Source organism: Dromiciops gliroides, chromosome 6 (assembly GCF_019393635.1).
Source record: "Dromiciops gliroides isolate mDroGli1 chromosome 6, mDroGli1.pri, whole genome shotgun sequence".
Classification (NCBI taxonomy): Eukaryota; Metazoa; Chordata; class Mammalia; order Microbiotheria; family Microbiotheriidae; genus Dromiciops; species Dromiciops gliroides.
The window spans coordinates 261,536,797-261,559,399 of NC_057866.1; the positions used below are offsets into that span (position 1 = coordinate 261,536,797).

A 22,603-nucleotide genomic window follows, 5' to 3' on the forward strand; every position below is an offset into this window, starting at 1 on the left:
GCAGCAGAGACAACTCTTCTTATCCATTATAACCCATCCTCTGGGTTCAGTTACAAACATTTCAATATCATATTATCTCAAATTATAATGCAAAATGTTTGAATTGGCATTTAAATGTGTTGTAATGCTACTTTATTTTTTTGTTTATATAGTTTTGTCTACCTCTACTCAGAAGAAAATAGGACATCATTTCACTGTGTAAGGGTGGACAGAGGCCTATCTGCTCCAAGTAGGAGGTCTTTTGGTTGAAAGCTATATAGCCAAATGCAGATTTTCTCTATAACCCTGGTCTATAATTTGCCCATATCAGGAGCACTATTATAACCCAGCAGATTATCAGCAATATTGACTCATATTATACAATTATTTCAGATCTTAAATTACACCCTGATCATGGCAGGTGGAAATAATAGTAGTGTATCCCCAGTGAATCCCCCAAAACTGTCTGTGTACTCTTATTATATACCAATTACTCCTCCTAGCTCTCACCTATGGCAAGATAAACGAGTATTGAGCATGCATTTTTTCCAGTAATGCTTGCTATAACAAATTAATTTGAAAATATAATATTGCACTCCACAGAAGTGATGTTTTCTACTAGAAAATGTTGCAGTGACTGAGGTTAGGGGCTGCGGTTTAAAACCCACAGGAAGCCCTTCGAAGGCTCCTTCCCTTGACGCAGAAGCAAAGCGCCTAAAAGGCGTATGGTCAACCAGGAACCCCTGCGCTTAACATGCTTTCAGCTGTCCTGCTTCAGGCCTAAAACAGACGGAAGGAGCTTTCTATTTGGCAAGAAAACTTAAGTGACCCCAAGAATTCAGCCCAACAACTTGGAGAGCACCTGCTGTGCCTACCACATTTTGAATGCCTCCATTGTGTTTCCATCTCATTTCTATTACAAAGCGAGTCTGGATGGGGGAGAAAAGCCGGTGTGGACGGCCGTGCTCACACCCACACACCGCTGTCATGCGGGGAGCAAGCCCCCTCCCTCGGGCTCAGTCGGAAACCACATCGGAATACGATTGAGCCAAATTTTAATCAAATATTGAAAAAAACCCCAGTAGGGGGGGTTAGCCCCCAGTGCCCCGGCCTGTGCTCACTCCTGGGTCTGGGCCAGTGGGGGTCCCTTCCCACCTCCAATCCTAGGGCACTTGCCGGGGTGGGGGCGGCTCTCGAGGGGCAGACCATGTACCAACAAGGACAAAATGGAAGAATGACAGGCACTGCAGGGTGGGGGGGTGCAGAGGGTGTGGACCTAGGTTCGGGGGGTTCGGTGAAGACGCCCGGCGGCTCCTCTGCTGCGCAGACAGCCCAAGACCCCAGGAAATCCCTCCTCGGGACCCTGAGGCCCTCCTCCCCTTCCACTAGGCCGCGGGCTCCCCGGATAAAAAGCTGACGAACACGTTAACAGAAAAGTGGGGTTCATTTTTCCAAACGAGGCGAGTCCCTGCGTCCGGCAAAGCGCGAGCGCTTAATCAAGGACCGCTTTATTCCCGGAGGCGCCGGCCGAGCGAAGGGATCCTCCACCACGCGGAAAGCGGACAAACTGAGGGTCTTCCCATCCCCCCGCCCCAATCGGAGCACGGAGTCGGTACCGAAACTTCCCCAACCGAGCTGGGTCCCAGTTCTCCCCACGTGACCATGAAATGCGCAACCCTTCCGGGTCCGGGCCAATTCGACCCTCATCTCCCACTCTGCGCCTGCGCAATGACGCGTCTGCCCCGGCACGTAAACGTGGGGCGGGACTTCCGCTTCGCGGTGGCCCAGGATTCATTGTTTGCTCTGTACCCCGGATGAAGTAGGAAGGACTCCTTCGGCTCGTGGGGGCATACTGTTCTGTTTGCTGGCCAAAATGCTGTGTAGTGCCCGGCAGCAGCTGCAGAGGCGGCTCTTGCCCGCCCTCCTGGGGAGCAGGGGCTGTCCGCCAGGGAGAGGCCAGCTGCTAGGTAGCCCGGAGTCCTTCCTGCGTGTGGCCGCCTGTGCCCATGGCACCGCCGGAGGGACAGCAGAGGTCGGGGGCTGGCACGACACCCTGGCCGACTCAGTTCCTGCACACTGGGCGGAGACGATACTGTTGGGAGTGCAGAGTGCCACCGGGCTGCCGTGGTGGGCCACCATTATCGTCACCACCGCGGCCTTGAGGAGCGTCGTCACGCTGCCCCTGGCCACCTACCAGCACTACATCCTGGCCAAGGTGAACGCGAGCGCTGGGCGGGGAGGGGAGGTGAAGGAGAGCCAGCCCCGCCCTTTGCCTGCGACACTCGCGCGCATGCTCTAGCCCCGCCCCCTGCTTAGCCCGCCCTCGTGCACAGGCTCTAGCCACGCCCCCGCCAGGCCACCCTCGTGCGCAGGCCCTAGTCACGCCCCCTGCCGGCTCGCCTCTCTCAAAGGCTCAACTGTGTGTGCGCAAGCTCGAGCCCCGCCCCATGCCGCATCTGCTGGCTCAGCCCTGCCGCTGTGTGCCGCAGGCTGGAGCCCCGCCCCCTGCAGGAGCTCTTCTCTATAGCTGTCCATAAGCACCTTCGTAGATACGTACATGCACACACATGTATTAAAAGATATACACACGTTAGTAATTTGAGGGCCACAGCTCCATCAGCGGTGCATCCGTGTACTTGTCCCAAAGCCCGCCAGCATTTGTTAGTTTCCTTTTTTCCTTTGTTGTCAACTGTGTCATTCCCATGGATGTGGGGCGGAATTTCTCCAGTTCTCTAATAGGGATTTTCAGTATTTAAAGTTGCTTGGATTTAAAATGCCTCTTATTTTTCTTAAATTATAATCAGTTTATTTTTTTTTTTAGCAACGAGATCATCAGAGAAGCTTGCCGCAAAGATTTTTTTATGGTTAATTGTTTCTATTCTAGTATTAGTTGCATTAGATCTGTTTTTTTCAAGAACTTAGTTGTATGCAAGCAAAATTGTCCGTTTTATCTCTTGTGATCCTCTTTATCCCTTATTTGGTGAGGAACGTATCACCTTTCCCTATACCTGAATTGTAATATCTTCCATTTTTCTCTTAATTTGCTCTATGCTGTGACCACATATGCAGGTCATCTATCATTTTGGAGTTTATCTTGGTGTATAGTCTGAAACTAATTTCTGCCAGACTACTGTCCACTTTTCTCACAAGTGAGACCTTTTTACTGCAATAACAAAGTCTTTGAGATAATTGGACACAAGGTTGCTAGGTTAGTTTCTTTCAGTATGTTGTGTACCTGATCTGTTCAACTGATTGACCTCTCCTGCTTTGTAGTATCATGTGGGATCTGGTACTCCTAAATTCCTTTCCAGGCAGTTTTCAAAGGAAGAAAGTCTGGTTATCAACAACCATATAAAAAATGCCCCAAATCACAAATAATAAGAGAAATGTAACTTAAAAGAGCTCTGAGATTCCATCTCATGCATATTAGATTGGCAAAGATGACAGAAATGGGAAAAAGCAATTGTTAGAGGAGCTATGTGAGGACAGGCAGACCTAATGCATTGTTGGTGGAGCTGTGTATTTGTCTAACCATTCTGGAAAACAATTTGGAGCTGTCTCTCCAAATTGACTAAACTGTATGTGCCCTTTGGCCCAGCAGTACCACTACTAGGCACATAACCTCGAGAGATCAAAGAAAGAATAAACGGGACTCGTGTACAAAAACACAGTGATACTTTCTGTTGTAATAAAGGTCTGGAAACACAGTGGTTGCACACCAGCTAGGAAATGGTGGCTGAACAAATTATGACCTGTACATGTGATGGAAAACTATTGTGCGGTAAGAAATTCTGAAGAGGGGTGGTTTTGAAGAATCCTGAGAAGACTCATGTAAACTCAGGCAAAGTCAGGTCAGCAGAATCAAGAGTTCAATCTATAGTCCCTACAATAAAGGTAAAAGCAAAGTGCCCTGAAAGAATGTACAACTTTTTATCAATGCAGTAACAATTGTGACTCCAGAAGACGATGAGAAACCTTTTTCAAATGGTTAAAATTGCAAACCATAAAGCCCTCTTCTTGTTAGGTATTCTTTTCCTGTTTTCCCATCTCTTGGCAGAGTTAATGGACCAGAAGTCCCTAGTGGGACAAATTTTCAGACATGGTCAATATGTGACTTGGTTTTGCTTGGCAATACTTATTTGTTAGAGGGGAGGGCTTTTTTGTGGTTGTTGTTTCAGAGCGGGGGATGATCAGTGCTCCCTAGCATTCATTTTATTTTGGATAGTATAGGTAGTTGATGATAGTAATTCTCCCCAAAATGAAGAGCATCAATAAAACCACAATGGAAAAAAAAAAACCCACAAAGATTGCAGAACAGTAAGGAAGAGGATGCATATAAGCAGGACAGTTTGGGTACTGTCATGTTGCATTTAATATAGATTTAAGAAACAGGGTAAAAGTTCATAGTTTTATGTACAGTCCTCTTTTTGTTCATATTTATTGATGCCATAATAAGGAAAAAAGGTATTGTTAAAAATAATGAACAGAATTGGGCCAAGGACAGAGCCCTGCAATGTTCTAATAGAAATCTCTCTCTGTGTTGAAATCAGTCCATTAATCCTTATTTTTTATGTCCAGTCATTCTGTGAGGTGATTGTTTTTTTCTCATCTCGGTAGATTAACCTTTCTTGTGTTGGGGCCTAAGGTTGTACGTGTGCAGTGTTTTACTTTTTTGAAAATAAGAACAGGATAAAGGGAGAAAGAAGCACAAGTGACTACCAATAAAAGTTTTAAATTCGTTCATAAATTCTACTTTCTTTTTAGCTAGGTGGAAAATTTGCAGCCAGAAATAAAAATAATTGCCAAGAATCTTAATTATGACATTGCAGTTCGAGCAAAACACTTGGGATGGTCAAAAAGACTAACTAGGTAAGATAATTTGGACATGGGAGACATTTGGTAAATATTAATTTAATATTATTTAATAACTTCAATCTATGAATGATGTCAGCAGTTATCATTAGGTGGTTCACATTTTTGCCAGGATAGCCTTTCATATATTTTAATGTGTTTCTGAGGAATAATAGCTTCATTAGTGTATCTTTTCATTTATAAATAATCTTTATTATAATCTAATTTTAATCAGATGCAAATGAAGTAAGAATTTTAACAGCAACATTATTCACCTCGATTATAACAGGTGACTAATAAACTTTGATATAAATTAAATGGCTTATTAAAGAGTTAAGAATGAAATGTCTTGGGGCAGCTAGGTGGTGCAGTGGATAGAACACTGGCCCTGGAGTCAGGAGTACCTAAGTTCAAATCCGGTCTCAGACACTTAACACTTACTAGCTGTGTGACCCTGGGCAAGTCACTTAACCCCAATTGCCTCACTTAAAAAAAAAAAAGAATGAAATGTCTTAGTTGACATTAGCTTGCATGGCCACTTACAAAGTTTATGGTAATGGAATATTAGAAAATTATATAGAGGACAGCTAGGTGGTGCAGTGGGTAAAGCACTGGCCCTGGATTCAGGAGGACCCGAGTTCAAATGTGACCTCAGCCACTTGACACTTACTAGCTGTGTGACCCTGGGCAAGTCACTTAACCCTCATTGCCCTGCAAAAAAAAAAAAAAAGAAAAAAAAGGAAACTATATAGCATCTTCCATTAGCCAAGAAGCAGAATATTGAACAAACTTCATTAATGCTCTGGGAACAAGTACTAACTTACAGTGTTGTTTATTACAAAAGTTTTTTAAAGGGTTAATTTTAAATGACTTATTTGGCGGAGAGGGACTTTTCCTTCTTCTCTTCTCTCCTTCCTTCAGGCTCACTTACCTGAACAACATGAGGAGGATTCTTTCAGAGCTGTATGTTCGGGACAATTGTCACCCATTCAAAGCCACTCTTCTGGTGTGGATTCAGATACCGGTGTGGGTCTTTATGTCTATTGCCCTACGGAACTTCAGTCTAGGAACAGCAGATTCTGAAGGTGATCATTTTGAAAACATGGTTTCCTCCTTTGATTTTACCCAAAATTTATTGTCTTTTAATTTTGTGATGGAAAGGGATAACATTGTTTGGCAGCAGCTTTGTGTTGGTTATTACAGTGCACTGCCACACATTGCTTAATAGATCGATAAGCTTGATTCTTTGTTTCTTCAGTCATTTATTCCTTCTTTGACCTGTTACATGATACCACACCTAGAAATGGATATGAGGCACCTAGGTGGTGTGATGGATAGAGCTCTGGGCCTGGAGTCATTAAATCTGGCCTCAGATATTTACGAGCTGTGACTCTGAGGAGGCCTCTTCACTTCTGTCTGCCTCAGTTTCCTCCCCTCCACCCCCAGAGTAATGATCGTACCTAACAGGGTTGATATTAGGATCAAGTGATGGAATATTTGTGAAGTGCTCTGCTTGACACATAGTGTTGCTAGATTGCAGTTCACCTGAAAAAAATCTCCAAGCGCGATAAGTGGGAGCAGTGACAGGGCAGCGGGCAGAGGGGTGGTTTTCTAGGCCTCCCTGAAAGAAGAATTGTATCGGGAACAAGGGAGGTATAACAACTGGAATGATGCCACTTGCTGGAGAGCTACTGTAGGAAAGCTCCACCATGAGGAGAAGGCACCTGAGGGCAAGCCATGTGGCTTTTCTTTGGCATCAGGAAGTGATATTTGCTTGTGGGAGGGAGAGGGGGTAAGACTGGCTCTCTCACTCTCTTTTGGGAGGACCCCGGTGGAGAGCAGAGCTAAAGATGCACTCTCCCTTTGATAGACAGATGAATCTAGGCCTTTCTCTTTCTCTTCACCAAATTCTTATTCTCCTTAATAAATGCTTAAAAGTCTAACTCTTGCTTAAGCTTATAATTTATTGGCGACCACTCATTAGATATTTTAGAAAGACTAGCTAGAATTTTAGCCCCTTACAGAGGTCACAGTCCCATTGGGATCCGTTTGGCTTCATACTTAATTTGGTGCCGTATTTCCTAAAGAACATGAGCGAGCTGGGATGCGCTGGGAGGAGCCGTGTGACTGAAGACAGCTGTGCGAGTCTGATAATGAGCTTGAAAAATGTCTCCCTGTCATACGGAAGAGGAGCTAGGTTGACTCTGGGGACTTAGGCCAGACCCAGTAGAAGGGAAGGACGAGGCCTCCCCACGTGGAATGGACTGTTTTGGGTGCAGTGGGTTTAATCTATACATCCGATCTCATGGGGAACGGACGGCCACTTGTCAGGGATGTGGGGGCCATTCCTCTTTAGATATGTTTCAGACTAAGTAGCTTCTGTGTGCTTTACCAGCTCTGATTCTTTTATAGGTTGAGTCACTGTAGAATTGATAGGTCCCTTCTGTAATTCGGATTCCTAACTGGAAAAAAATGTATGAAAATTATGCCCAATCAGAAAAATGTCTACTTTTTATCTTGAACACACAAGGAGGAAAAAAATATTGTAAGATAAAACAGCTATTTAAGTTCAAATAGTCCCATAACCAGGGGAAAAAATTGGCCAGAAAAAATGTAAAAGCAGAAGAAAAAACTTGTGGGCTAATAATAATCTTGGTCCCAAGAGAAAACTCTGCCACTGTATGTCTTCAGGTTGTCAGTGCTCACTCCCGCAAACGTATCCTTAGTGTTATCTCTTTAAGGGTGTTCCCTATCTTACGTGTTGGAAGACCAGAAATACTGTGTGATAAATGGCAGCTGAAAACAATATGCAAGCCTGGTTTACAGGACTTGTGTGATGATCAGTCTCCTCAGCTCACATTTTCTGTATCTACTTTTCATAAGAATTATAATCTCTCAGTTTGTAAAAATGTCACATGTCTTTTTCAGGAGACATTTCTGTTCAGGAACAATTTTCAAAGGGCGGAGTCCTCTGGTTTCCTAATCTCACCGTGACTGACTCTACATGGATTCTACCCATCTCACTTGGACTCCTCAATTTGATGATAGTGGAGGTAAATTGTTTGGAATGCGGCCTTGTTGTTGTTGGTAAATGTTTACATTGAGAAGTTGAACAATCAAAAAGTGGTCCTTGCAAACTTTGTATTATATGTGTGTTTGTGTGCGCAGTTGTTAGACCAGATCACAGGCTTGTTATCTTGCAGGTAACCGACGGTCATTTCAAGTTATTATGGCAGAAAAGTATTAATGTACATGAGTGTGTCAGCAGGTCACTAATCAGTTAAAGGAATGTTCATTACATGCATAGTAATACTGATGGCTCGTGTTTATGTAGTACGTTAGAGTTAACTGGGTGCTTTGAATGCGGCACTGGGGCTACAGTAAGACAGTATGAGCTGTGGGAAGCGAAATATAGCATACCCCTGATAGATAAGTACCGAACCATGAGAAGAGGTGCTGGTACATTGGATCCGGGGAGGGCTTGCCTTCCAAGCATGAGAGAAGGCCTGTGCAAAGCAGAGAGAATGAATACCAAATTTCAGGAAGGCCTAGTGACTGGTTGGCTTTCAGATAGATTGTTTGAAGGGGGAATCGCATCCTAGAGAAAACAGTAAGCTACTGAAGATTTTTAAGTAGGAGAATAAAAAGGGGGGAAATGCCCTCCTAGAAAACCATCGTTTCCAAGATGCTGTAAGATTGCAGTAGCACCTGGGGGCAGGTTTAGGTGGTGAGATTGAGAATAACATGGGGGGCAGCTAGGTGGCACAGTAGATAGAGCACTGGCCCTGGAGTCAGGAGAACCCAAGTTCATATCTGGCCTCAGACACTTGATACTTACTAGCTGTGTGACCCTGGGCAAGTCACTTAACCCCAATTGCCCTGCAAAAAAAAAAAAAAAAGAGTAATATGGGGATGCGAATTGAAACTTGGAATAAGGAAGAAGACCTAGATGCAAATCTTACCTGTGTGACCCTGAGCTAGGCAGGGCCCCTCACTCTGCCTCTGTTTTCTTGTAAAGTTTCTGTGAAATTAGGGAGTTGGATGTAGAAAGCATTCCAGTGATCACAAGTTCAGGGTGAGGCAGTGGTCAACCATCCAGGTGGCCATGAGTGGCATTGTGGAGGAATGGCTCCAGAGTGCCAGGGTTTGGGTTCAAATCCTGCTCTTGTGCTTATTACTTACACAACCTTGGGCAAGTCACTTAATCTTGTTTGGCTGTAGTTTCCCCATCTGTACAAGGAAGGGATTGCATGAGGAAGTTTCTGAGATCCCTCCTGGGTCTAGGTCGGTCATCCTCCATGTCCTGTGTGCTGTTGGAGACCAGAGGTCAGCGCTCGAGAACTCGGGACAACCTATGCATGGGGGGATTGTTTCCTTAAAGGAGCCAGTGGAGCCCATTGACGTTTCAGAGGCAGAGAGGGCGAAGGGAAAAGGTAAAGGGCAGACCTAGAGAAACACCCACTTTAAAGAGTTAGGAAAGGGAAAAGTAGGCAAGAGCATGGGATGGGAGCGCCATGGACAAGGGGGCGAGAATCCCGGGAAGAGAGATGTGCCCATTGCCGTGGTGGGGCAGCCAACAGGGTCAGTCTGCGGAGAAGTCAAGGTGTCTGCTGCACTGAGGGAGCCTCCCACGGGGCACCTGGGAGAGAGCAGTTTCAGGAGAATAAGGGAGGCAGAAACCATCTTGGAGGGGCTAGGATGAGGGGAGTAGTGAGGAAGTGGAAACATCCAAAGGGTCAGGGAAGACCTTTAAGACTGGAGAGATGTGTGGGCATTGTGTTATGGAGTAGTACATCTGTGTCTCTACATGTTTTAGGCAGGAGAAAGGAAAGCGAAGAATAATTTTCATTTTTCTTTTCAATTACATAAACATCTATGCAAAGGAGACTCTTTTTTGTTTTGTCTTTGGTTTTGTTTTTTGGCGGGGCAATGAGAGTAAAGTGACTTGCCCAGCGTCACACAGCTAGTAAGTGGCAAGTGTCTAGGGCTGGATTTGAACTCAGGTCCTCCTGAATCCAAGGCAGGTCCTTTATCCACTGCACCACCTAGCTGCCCCGAGAGACTCTCTGCTCTTGAGATAATGAGAAGTTGATACCGTAGAGGGTGGGTGCTGAGACCCTTTTCGGCCTGTAAAGATTGTGAGCTTCTTTTTGGCTGGCTCCTTCCTTACTGCAGCCCCACGTACCCTGCAGAGATGGATTAGATAGAGCACTTGTCATGTTTGTGCACACACATAAGAACTGTTACCGTAAAGCAGTCAGACTGTGTCAGTGAGAGGTTTCCTGCATACACAAAACGTGTCTTTGTACACTTTGGGAACAGTGAACACAGGCATAACACTTGAGTGAAAAGCAGCTCAAGAGGAGGCAGCTAGGGGGCGAAGTGGATAAAGCACCAGCCCTGGAGGCAGGAGGACCTGAGTTTAAATCCTGCTCACACACTTGACACTTAGTAGCTGTGTGTCCCTGGACAAGTCTCTTAACCCTCATAACCCCACAGGAAGGAAGGAAGGAAGGAAGGTAGGTAGGTCAAGAGTAAAATAAAGGCCCCTAACAGTTATGAGTATTGCTCCCTTATGGTGCTCCCTTGAATCCTTGGGGAAAGGATTCAACCTGCATTTATTATTTCAGGTAAATGAAATTATGGCCGAGCTCTGCACATGAGCTCGACGTGGATAGCGGTTACCCCTCCCCACAGGGCTAATCCCCTGCACAGATTGTCACCCAGTGGCTGCCCAGGCCTGATTCCTCCCTTGCCCCTCAGTCCCTCGCCACCCAGAGCTGGGCTGGCTGCACTTTCCCGCCCAGCCACATCCCTGCCTCCATAGCTCTTTTCTGTAGAGAGTGACACATCCAGGTGCATTCCCCTTGTTACAGGATTTTATTAAGCAGCTGCCATTAGTTAAGAGCATGGATGAAAGCACCATGGGTGGGTAAAAGAGCGAGCAGGAGGTCAGTGAAGCAAAGGCATGCTCATTTATATTTTGGTTACAGAAACCTAGTTGTGACCGCCTCCCACCTCTCTATCCTCAGTGTTGCTGCAGCAGGGGAAGCAGCACTTCCTTCCTTCTAAGTGAAGAGCAATGAGCTTCTTTGTAGATGGCAGTCCTCTTTTTCGAGATCACAGGGGCTGCTTAATAAGTTTTCTAAAAGTAGAGAAATAGCTAACTGAACATGTTTTCTGTAATGACTGATTTCTCAAAGGATTGGGTTCAAGTTTTTAAAATGATTGAATTTATTAAATTATCGTGAGGTACAAAATTCAGTTTTTAGTCAAATTTATCAAATTTGATTTACCTTTTGTGTCACTGTACATATGTGTTTTCTTCCCCTTCAGATTTTTTCATCACAAAAACTTGCAATGTCCCGCCTTCAGAAGTATGTCACCAATTTTATTCGTGGCATATCTGTGTTGATGATTCCCATTGCTGCAACTGTGCCCTCAGTAAGTAATCTTGAACAGTAAGTGTACATTTTTGCGAATTGGTGTTTATTAACTCACAAGGGACCCAACTCAAGTCCGACCTTCTCTGCATTTCCTTCTCAACCTGTCTGTGGATTTAGGCCTCATTTCCCAGGAACCTCAGCCTTAACCTCTGTCTCCCTGGCACCTGACGTGGCACCTTATGCATCGTATTGCTTAATAAATGTTTATTGGATAGCCCATCATAATCACTTATACTCGGTTTCATTAGTTTATTGAACTCCTCAGTGAGTTAAAGTCTAAAGCATAGAATTTGGGGATCGAGTTTTCCTCTGTAGAAGATGATCCTGGTGAGAAAACTCTGTCTGCTGACGTGAAAGTTCAGCATCTGCTCCGGACCCTGCACATCATACTGGTCCAGGAGTGGGACTGGAGCCCCACCTTCCTGACACCAAGGCCAGCTTTCTGTAGGCGCTGTACAACACCGCCTTTCAGTGGTAAAAATATAATATGACTTTAGTGTTTCATTACCTGATGCAGGAAGTAGCGTTCTCATGTCGGATGTTCCTGGGTTTCGATCTTGTCTCTCCAGCTGAAGTGTGAGCTCTTTGAGGACAAGAACTGGGTATTTCTGTGTCCCTCCTGGTACCCAGGAGAGTGCTGAGCAAATATTAGGAATTCACTAAATGCTTTTTGATTGATTGATTAGTTCCTACATTTGGCCAAAGTACAAGCCAGATGTTGGTGATGGCTAACATTAGGCCAATGTACTGAGAGTGTTTTGTGGGCATTTAAAAACATTTTATGAATTAAAAACTACTTGGATTCCACAGGTCGTTTTGTTGTAGTGACTCCATATACAAGACTAGAGAGCAGATGCAATGAATGAGTGAAAAGCCATTCTTAAGCCTTTACTGTGTGCTAAGCACTAGGAGTACAAATAGAAAAAAACGCCAGCATCTCTCCTCCCAGGGAGATGGAATAATCCCTGGAGAAGAGACACATAAGACAGTAAGAAAGACCCATGAGGACTCAGCTACAGGGCTACTGGTGCCAGAAGACAGTGTGTGGCTGGCCCACGTGGCTTCCCCTGTGGGTGGGCAGTGTGGGCAAGGAAGGGACATCCTGGTGGCTTATCCTGGCTCCCTTTGGAGAAAGCTGTAGAGCAGGTACAAGCCTAGTGATGGATGGAGGGTGCATGTACCCCCCGGGCAGTCGTCCAACCCGATGGACGCAGGTGGTTTTTGTGGGACTCAACAGCCACCAGAGAGCAGTGGCTGGAGCTTGGCCTTCCTTGGTGCTGACATGTGTGTCTCTTTCTCTTTCCAGTCAGTGGCGCTGTACTGGTTCTCCTCCAGCTTCTTAGGCTTCGCACAGAACCTGCTGCTGCGCTCCCCGGTAGTTCGCCAGTTCTGCCGCATCCCTCAGACACAATCACATTCAGACACTCCTTATAAGGACCTCTTTGCTGCCTTTTATGCCAAGTTCTTTTTGAGAAAGTGATCTCTTCCTCACTGACTCGGGAGATTAAGAGCTTGGTGGATGTTCTTTGTGTGACGTACAAGGCAGTGAGCTGGGGTTTGAAGTGCTATTGTGATGTATGCCTCTTGTGTTTTAGACAAGTGAAGATCTGGTCAGTTATGCTTTGTGGGTTGGATCATGGGAAGAAAATTTGTTTTATATCTGGAGGATGAGTGGGTGGAATTTGCGAAATAATCCTGAATTGCAAAAGGGAAGGATCAATAAGTCCCACCAATCTAAAGCAGAGACATTACTTCTCTGAAAGAAAAGCATTTATTGAAATAGTAAATGATCCTGTGGCAGAGAGAGCTACTGCATGTTAGGCTGAATAAGAGATGTCCAAACTAAGAAAACCAACCTCGTGGAACCGTACCTCTCAAATCCTCCCTGAAGTGATTCCGTTGGTGTTACTGCATTTGCTCTTCAGTAAACAGTGATGGTGACACGACAGTGTGATGCTAGGTTGGGCTCTGAGATCATCGGAGAGCTCTGTGGTGAGGCAGCGGCGCTTCTGATCAACCAGTGGCTGAAGCTTTTGTTTCCTGAGGAGGATTTGTATGATGTCCTTGGGAAATGTCAAGTGTGTATGACATCTAAATAAATGCAGTGTGTGAATACTGGGCCCTGTGGGTGAGGTGTTAATGATTGGGTACAACTCGAAACACTTTCCCGAGCAGCTCCACAAGCACAGCCTTGTTGATACCTGTTTCACTGTGTCTCATGTCCCAGTCCAGTCCTGCCTGCCCCTTCCATTGGGCCCTCTAGAGAAAACATTCCCCTTCATCCCAGGTCTCTTCTGTACACTCTCTCCACCTGTTAGCCCTCACGACATAATTCCCCTCTTATTAGCATTGCCTCTTGCAGTGTAATAGAGGAGAGTTTATGAGGGGAAAGAATTCAGTTTTGGATATGTTTTGTTTAACATATGTGTGGGACATCCAGTTTGAGATGTCTGAAAGGCAGTTGGAGATGAGATATTGGGACAGGAAATACAGATTTGAGAATCATTCCCATAGAGATGATAATTAAATACATGGAGCTGATGAGATGTACTTAGGAGGTGTGATCTGGAGGAGGATCAGACCGAGGAGATGTCACATAGGAAGAAAAGAACCAAGAGTCCTGAAAACCCAGAGAGGGGAGCATCAAGGAGGAGAGAGTGACCAACAGTGTCAGAGGCTGTAGAGAGGTTAGGGAGAATGAAGACAGAAAAGGCCACTGGATTTGGCCACTAAGATGTCATTGGGAATCTTGGAGAAAGACGCTTTGGTGGAATGATTAGGCCAGATTGTAAGGGGTCGGGAAGAAAACGGAAGGAGCGAAGGTGGAGGCACCTATTACACACGCCTTTTTGAGGAGTTTAGCTGCAAAGGTTGGAAGAGATCAAGGATGATAATGGGGGCTGGAAGACTCAAGTGAGGGTCTTCCCCCACCAGAACCATAGGCAGGAGGAAATTAGCCTGGAGAGAGAATGGTGAGAACAAGGATGACAAAGGAGACAAACCCAGAGGAGGAATGGGATGCACTTGCACAAGTTGAGGAGTTGGCCTTGGTAAGCAGTAAGGCCGTTTCATCATGTGAGACAGGGTGATGGAGGGGAGAGTAACAGAAGGCACCTGATTGATAGAAAGGAGGCGGCAAATGGCCTTAGTTTTTCTGTAAAACAGAAGGCGACGTTCTCAGCTGAGAGAGAGAGGAGAGGGAGCCATGGGGGGCTGAGGAGGAAGAAGGTTCGGAAGAGCCTCTGTGGAGAATGGGGGAGCTGATAAGGGAGGTGTGGTAGATTTTCCTAGTAGCAGTGAGGGTCCAGTTGAGGTTATATAATAGGTTTGTAGTGGACCCAGTCAGAATAGTTGTGTGATTTTCTCCACCTTCATTAAGCAGGAAGGAAATGTTTGGAACTGCCAATCGTGTCACTCTGACTTCTGATCTCTCAAGGGGGCACTAGAATATACCCTCAAATTGTATGCTGCTGTCTGATGAAACATTCTTTCCAGGGGGATATCTATACCAGATCTTTGGTGGCCTCTACCCAAGTCCCCCAAAGTCTTCATCTGATCCAGGGGGCTGGTACCACTTCGGAGATAGAAAAACTCAGCCAAAAGGTGCTAGATTCAACCCAAATTTGTTCTTAGATGTCCAATCCCTTCCAGAGCTAAGTGGTCCCAGGGGTAGGAGTGGGGAGAGAGGTTTGAAAAACTTCAGGGCTTTGTTCAATCATTTGTACAAACTCTGAGAAGATCCACATGCCCCAGAACTTACCTGCCCAGATTCTAAATCATCACAAATAGCCCCAGCTAACCTTACCTTTGAACTAGCTAATGTATCTAACTGCCAGGGCAGACTGGAACCGTTGTGATGTCTTTCAGCATGCACACACACACACACACACACACACACACACACACGCACACGCACACGCACACGCACACACACCCTTTACTGTTTTACTTATTCAAGTCAATTTTATGTCACTACAAATTCCCACATGAGCTATGTCCAAAAATGTCTTCTCTTTCTAAGTTCATCATCTGTCAGGAGTTGGGTAGCATATTTCATCTTCCTTCTACACTTACAGTTTATTCTGACTATACTTTTCTGGAGATATATATATATATATATATATATATATATATATATATATATATATATATATATTTTTGGATGAGGCAATTGGGGTTAAGTGACTTGCCTAGAGTCACACAGCTAGTAATTGTTAAGTGTCTAAGGTCGGATTTGAACTCAAGTCCTTCTGAATCCAGGGCCGGTGCTCTATCCACTGCGCCACCTAGCTGTCCCTTCTGGCTATATTTTTGTGGGTCATCACTATGGATAATAGTTTTAAAGTCTTTAAAAGTTTTTTCCCCTCTATAATATTATTATCATTTCACATTGTTCTCCTAATTCTGCTTATCTTGCTCTGCATCTGTTCACAAAGGTCTTTCCTGAAATTGTCCATTTTATCATTCCTTCTGGCACAATGATATTCCATTTTATATGTCACATTGGGAGGATACCCCTTTCAGTTTCCAGTTTTGGTCTATCATAAAAAAAAAAAGCTGCTATAAATATTTTTTGTAAATGTAATGTGATCAACATTTATTATAATACCTACTATGTGTCAGGCACTGTGTTAAGTGTTGGGGATACAGATAAAAAGACAGTCTCTGCCCTCAAAGAGCTTAAAATCACCAGGGAAGACAACACACAAGAGGAGGAGCAGAGATGATGAACATGATGATGGAGTTGAAAACAAGCAGAGCCACTGCTGCTGTGGATGAAGAGAAGGCCTGCACTTTGAGCCTTCTCTGAAAGGCTCTGACTCTGCCCTTCAATCAAAGAGGTGAAAGCTACTGAGGTGTGAACAGCAAAGCTATGTATAGATCCTTTCCCTTTCTTTGATCTCATTGGGGTTACAAAGCTAGCAGTAGTATAGGCTGGGTCAAAGGGTATGTACAGTTTGGTAACTTTTGGGATATAGTCCCAAACTGCCGTGGTTTTTTTTTTTTTTTCACATTTGTTATTTATTTATTTAGAATTTCCCCCAAGTTATATTATAAAGAAATTTTCACATCAATTTTTAAAACTTTGTGTTCCAAATTCTCTTTCTCCCTCCCCACACCGCCTTAAGAACTCAAGCAAATAAATATAAGTTATACATGTCCAGTCATGCAAAACATTTCCACATTGGGCTATGAAAGAAAATAGACAAAAAAACTTTAGAGGAACTAACAAAAAAAAATATACTCCAATCTGTATTCAGATACCATCAGTTCTTTATAGATGGATTGCATTTTTCGTAAGTCTTTTTTTTTTGCAAGGCAATGAGGGTTAAATGACTTGCCCAAGGTCACACAGCTAGTAATTGTCAAGTGTCTGAGGCTGAATCTGAACTCAGGTCCTCCTGAATCCAGGGCTGGTGCTTTATCCACTGTACCACCTAGCTGCCCCCCGTAAGTCCTTTTGTTATCCTGCTCATCATTTCTTACAGCACAATAGTGTTCCATCCTAATCTCATCTCACAATTTGATCAGCCTTTCCCCAATTGATGGGTAACACCCCAATTTTAAATTCACCTTTTTAAAAAAAATCTCTTTGAGGATACCAACCTAGTAGTGGTGTTGCTAGGTCAAAGAGTATGCATGGTTTTATGGCCCCTTGGCCATAGCTCCAAATTGCTCTACAGAATGTTTGAATCAGTTTGCAGCTTTACCAAGAGTGTATTAATGTCTCATTTTCCCCATATGCCCCACAACATTTGTCATTTTCATCTGCTGTTCTATTATCCAATCCAGTAGGTATGAGGTAGTACCCAGAATTGTTTTGACCTGAATCTCTACAATCAATAGCAAGTTAGAGGGGGCAGTAAGGTTGCACAGTGGATAGAGCACTGGCCCTGGATTCAGGAGGACCTGAGTTCAAATCCGGCCTCAGACACTTGACACTTACTAGCTGTGTAACCCTGGGCAAGTCACTTAACCCTTATTGCCCCACAAAAAACAAACGGGTGGAGCCAAGATGGCAGAGGAAAGACATTAAATGCACAGAGCTCCTGACACAATTACCCCCCAAACAGCAATAAAATAACCCCATGAGCAACAAAATCCACAGAAAGATGGGCTGATACCATTTTTTTCCAGCCAAAGACAGATTAAAGGGGGCCATGCTGGGCTGCAAGAAGAGTCCAAACCTGCAATCGCGCCAACATAGACACCAGGCACACTGCGCCAGAGGAACTTACCGTGAGCCTCCAAATCAGGTGCAGCACCATTGTCTTCTGGAACTCAGCTTATGGTCAGGTGAGAGGTCTGAACGGCTTGCTGCAGGTGGTGGGGACGGGAGGCAGGGGGGAATACAGGGGTGTCTGCAGGACCTAAGGAGGAATTTGGCTATCTCACCCCAGCCAGGAACAAGGAAGAAATCGTGAGCATCAGGAGACCCAGGTGGAGGAGGGGCACAGGCTTGTTGGAAGCTAAGAACCACCATAGCGCACAAAGTTCTGCTGACTGGTTAATTAGCAAATTGGTTTGAGGTTATCTTTGGACCAGACAACAGGCCAGGAGAGAGAAAAACCTGCCCTCCCTCAAACCAAAACACCTGGGACCCTCTGAAGCTTGGGACAGTGTAGCTTGGAAGTAGGACCCCACTGTAAGAGGGAGTTAAAAGTCAAGTAAAAGATGACAAGATGAGCAAGCAAAGAAAGTTGAGAATTATTGAAAGATTCTTTAGTGACAAGGAAGATTGAGGTGCACCCTCAGAAGAGGATAACAACCTCAGGGTCCCTACTTCCAAAGCTTCCAAGAAAAATATGAATTGGGAGGGGCAGAACCAAGATGGTGGAGAGGAAGCAACAAGCAGCCTGAGCTCTCCTGTTCCCTCAAAAAGAACATTAAATCAAGCCTCTGGACAGATTCTGAAACTACAGAACCTGCAAAGAGACAGAGAGACACAGTCTTCCAACCAGAGATAATTTAGAAGACTTCAGGAAAAGGTTGGTCTGACTTGGGCAAAAGGGAGGCCCAGCACAGGGCAGCAGCCTAGCGCCAAGGGGGTCAGGGCAAGTCAGCAGGAGCTGTGGGCCACAGCCAAACAACTGAGGCTCCTGGAACCTGGCTCAAAAATCTGCTGGCCAAGAAGGACAGTGGAAAACCAACCTGCACCGGCCAGGAGGGCCACGAATGGGTCAGCGGGATCGGGCGCCTGGCCGAACGTTCAGACAGGAAGTGCAGGGGGGCGAACTACACACATTATAAAGGCCTCAGAGTAAAAAGCCGGTCATACAGCACCTATACCCCTGCACAAGAAGCCCAAAACAGGGACCCTGGTGCCCCCAGAGCAGACCTCAACTTAAAAAATAAATAAATAAGCTGCAATAATGAGTAAGAAGAAAAAAAGAGCCCTCTCCATTGAGAGCTTCTGTATCAATAGGGAAGAAGCCAATGCAAACTCAGATGAGGACAATACCCTCAAATTGCCTACATGTGAAGCCTCACGAGGGAAGGTGAATTGGTCTCAAGAACAAAAAGCCTTCCTGGAAGAGCTCAAAAAGGATTTTAAAAAGCAATTGAGAGAGAAGAAAAAATGGGGAGAGAAATGAAAGCAAAACAAGAAAACTATGAAAAAAGAATCAGCAGCTTGGAAAAGGAAGCAGAAAGATTAACTGGCCAAATGGAAAAAAAAGTGCATAATCTCATTGAAGAAAACAATGCCTTAAAAAATTCACTTGGCCAAATGGAAAAACAGGTGCATAATCTTACTGAAGAAAACTATGCCTTAAATATTAAAACTGGACAGTTGGAAGATAAAGAATCCATGAGACAACAGGAATCAGTCAAGCAGAATCAAAAGAATGAAAAAATAGAAGAAAATGTGAAATACCTCGGAAAGACAACTGATCTGGAAAACAGATCGAGTAGAGACAATTTGAGAATCACTGGACTGCCTGAAAGTCATCACCAGAAAAAGAATCTAGACACCATATTCCGGGAAATTATTAAGGAGAACTGCCCTGATATCATAGAATCAGAGGATAAAATCATCACTGAAAGAATCCACCGATCACCTCCTGAAAGAGACCCCAAAAGGAAAACTCCAAGGAATATTGTAGCCAAATTCCAGAATTATCAGGTGAAGGAGAAAATACTCCAAGCAGCCAAAAAGAAGCAATTTAAATATCATGGAGCCACAGTCAGGATTGCTCAGGACCTGGCAGCTTCAACATTAAAGGACCACAAGGCTTAGAATATGATATTCCAGAAGGCAAAGGAGCTTGGATTGCAGCCAAGAATCTATTACCCAGCAAAAATGTGCATTTTCTTTCAGGGCAAAAGATGGACATTTAATGACATTGGGGACTTTCAATCTTTCCTGGTGAAAAGACCAGAACTGAATAGAAAATTTGATCTCAACATACAAGACTCAAGAGAAGTTTAAAAAGGTAAACAGAGGGGGGAAAAAAGGTTACTCTATTAGGTTAAACTGTTTATATCCCTACATGGGAAGATAATACTCATAACTCTTAAGAACTGTAAATGTATTTGGGCAGAGAGAAGGACTTTACACAGAGGGTATAAATATAAATTGTCTTTGATGTGATGATACAAAAAAAATTAAGGGGTTAAAAAGGAAGTCTATGGGGAGGAGAGGAAAGGGGAGGTGGAATGGGATGAATTATATCATATGAAGAGGTGAAAAAAAAAACCTATTACAATAGAGGGAAAGAAAGGAGGGGGAAACATTGTTTCAACCCTATTCTCATTAGATTTGATTCAAAGAGGGAATAACATATACGTTCATTGGGATAAAGAAACTTAACTTATTCTTTAGGGAAGCAAAAGAGGAAGGGAAAGGGGGGTACTGATAGAAGGTAGGACAAAAGCAAGGGAGAAAAGGGTAAAGAAAAGAGAGGGGGGTGATAAACAGGGAGGGCAGATTGGGGGAGGCAGGGGTAAGAAGTAAAACGTCGGTGAGGAGGAATAGGGTGAAAGAAGGGGGGAAAGTACAAAGGGGGTAAATAGAATGGAGGGGAATAGACAGTCAGTAATAATAACTGTGAATGTGAATGGGATGAACTCTGCTATAAAACAGAAGCGAATTGCAGAGTAGATTAAAAACCAGAATCCTACAATATGCTGTTTACAAGAAACACATTTGAAGCAGAGAGATACACACAGAGTAAAGGTAAAAGGCTGGAGCAGAATATATTATGCTTCAGCTAAAGTAAAAAAGGCAGGGGTAGCAATCCTTATCTCAGACAAAGTACAGGCAAAAATAGATCTCATTGGGGGCGGCTAGGTGGCGCAGTGGATAAAGCATTGGCCCTGGATTCAGGAGTACCTGAGTTCAAATCCGGCTTCAGACACTTGACACTTACTAGCTGTGTGACCCTGGGCAAGTCACTTAACCCCCATTGCCCCACAAAAAAAAAAATAGAACTCATTAAAAGAGATAAGGAAGGAAATTACATCTTGCTTAAAGGTACTATAGATAATGAAGTAATATCAATATTAAATATGTATGCGCCAAGTTCTTAGAGGAGAAGTTAAATGAGTTACAAGAGGAATTAGACAGTAATACTATACTAGTGGGGGATCTGAATCTCCCCCTCTCAGAATTAGATAAATCTAGCCAAAAAATAAATAAGAAAGAAGTGAAAGAGGTGAATAGATTACTAGAAAAGTTAGACATGATAGATGTCTGGAGAAAATTGAATGGGGATAGGAAGGAATATACCTTTTTCTCAGCAGTACATGGCACATTTTCAAAAATTGACCATGTATTAGGGCACAAAAACATCATAGCCAAATGTAGAAAGGCAGAAATAGTAAATGCATCCTTCTCAGATCATGATGCAATAAAAATTACATGTAAGAAAGAGCCAGGGAAAAGTAGAATGAAAATCAATTGGAAACTAAATAATTTCATTCTAAAGAATGAATGGGCCAAACAACAAATCATAGAAACACTCAATAACTATATCCAAGAGAATGACAATAATGAGACAGCATACCAAAATCTATGGGATGCAGCCAAAGGAGTGCTTAGGGGAAAATTTATAGCTCTAAATGCTTACATGAATAAAAAAGAGAAAGAGGAGATTAATGAATTGGGCATGCAACTTAAAAAGCTAGAAAAAGAACAAATTAGAAATCCCCAATTAGATACTAAATTAGAGATCCTGAAAATCAAAGGAGAAATTAATAAGATTGAAAGCAAAAAAAACTATAGAATTAATCAATAAAACTAAGAGCTGGTTTTATGAAAAAAACAATAAAATAGATAAAATATTGGTTAATTTGATTTAAAAAAAGAAAGAAGAAAACCAAATTACCAGTATCAAAAATGAAAAAGGTGATGTTGCCACCAATGAAGTGGAAATTAAATCAATAATTAGGAATTATTTTGCCCAACTGTATGCCAATAAATTTGACAATCTAAATGAAATGGATGAATACTTACAAAAATACAAACTGCCCAGGTTAACTGAAGAGAAAATAAAATCCTTAAATAAACCCATATTAGAAAAAGAAATTGAACAAGCCATTAATGAACTCCCTAAGAAAAAATCCCCAGGGCCAGATGGGTTTATGGGTGAATTTTACCAAACATTTAAAGAACAATTAATTCCAATATTATACAAATTATTTGGGAAAATAAGTGAAGAAGGAGTTCTACCAAATTCGTTTTATAACACAAATATGGTGGTGATACCAAAACCAGGCAAAGCAAAAACAGAGAAAGAAAATTATAGACCAATTTCCCTAATGAATATTGATGCTAAAATCTTAAATAAGATATTAGCAAGGAGATTACAGCAAGTGATCGCCAGGATAATACACTATGACCAGGTGGGATTTATACCAGGAATGCAGGGCTGGTTCAACATTAGGAAAACTATGAACATAATCAACCACATCAATAAGAAAACCAACCAAAATCATATGATTATCTCAATAGATGCAGAGAAAACCCATTCCTAATAAAAACACTGGAAAGTTTAGGAATAGGGGGAGCTTTCCTTAAAATAATAAACAGTATCTACCTAAAGCCATCAGCAAGTATTATATGCAATGGAGATAAATTAGAGGCCTTCCCAATAAGATCAGGGGTGAAACAGGGATGTCCATTATCACCCCTATTATTTAATATTGTCCTAGAAATGTTAGCTTTAGCAATCAGAGAAGAGAAAGGAATTAAAGGAATTAGAATAGGCAAGGAGGAAACAAAACTATCACTCTTTGCAGATGATATGATGGTATACTTAAAGAATCCTAGAGAATCAACTCAAAAATTACTTGAAACAATTAACAACTTTAGCAAAGTAGCAGGA

General features: G+C 43.4%; 1 protein-coding gene across 2 annotated transcripts; it reads left to right on the forward strand.

The window, feature by feature from the left end:
* The first annotated feature begins 1,754 nt into the window (after positions 1-1,754).
* On the forward strand, positions 1,755-13,396 carry LOC122730989 (cytochrome c oxidase assembly protein COX18, mitochondrial). 2 transcript variants are annotated; one of them, XM_043970667.1, is made up of 6 exons: positions 1,755-2,194; positions 4,748-4,848; positions 5,752-5,915; positions 7,759-7,883; positions 11,167-11,274; positions 12,583-13,396. In XM_043970667.1, the coding sequence occupies exons 1-6, from the start codon at positions 1,853-1,855 to the stop codon at positions 12,754-12,756; spliced, it is 1,014 nt and encodes a 337-aa protein (XP_043826602.1). In that variant the 5' UTR covers positions 1,755-1,852; the 3' UTR covers positions 12,757-13,396. The 2 variants fall into 2 exon arrangements, with proteins under 2 accessions (XP_043826602.1, XP_043826603.1); XM_043970668.1 differs by having other exon boundaries at positions 2,059-2,194; positions 4,744-4,848.
* Positions 13,397-22,603: the final 9,207 nt, after the last annotated feature.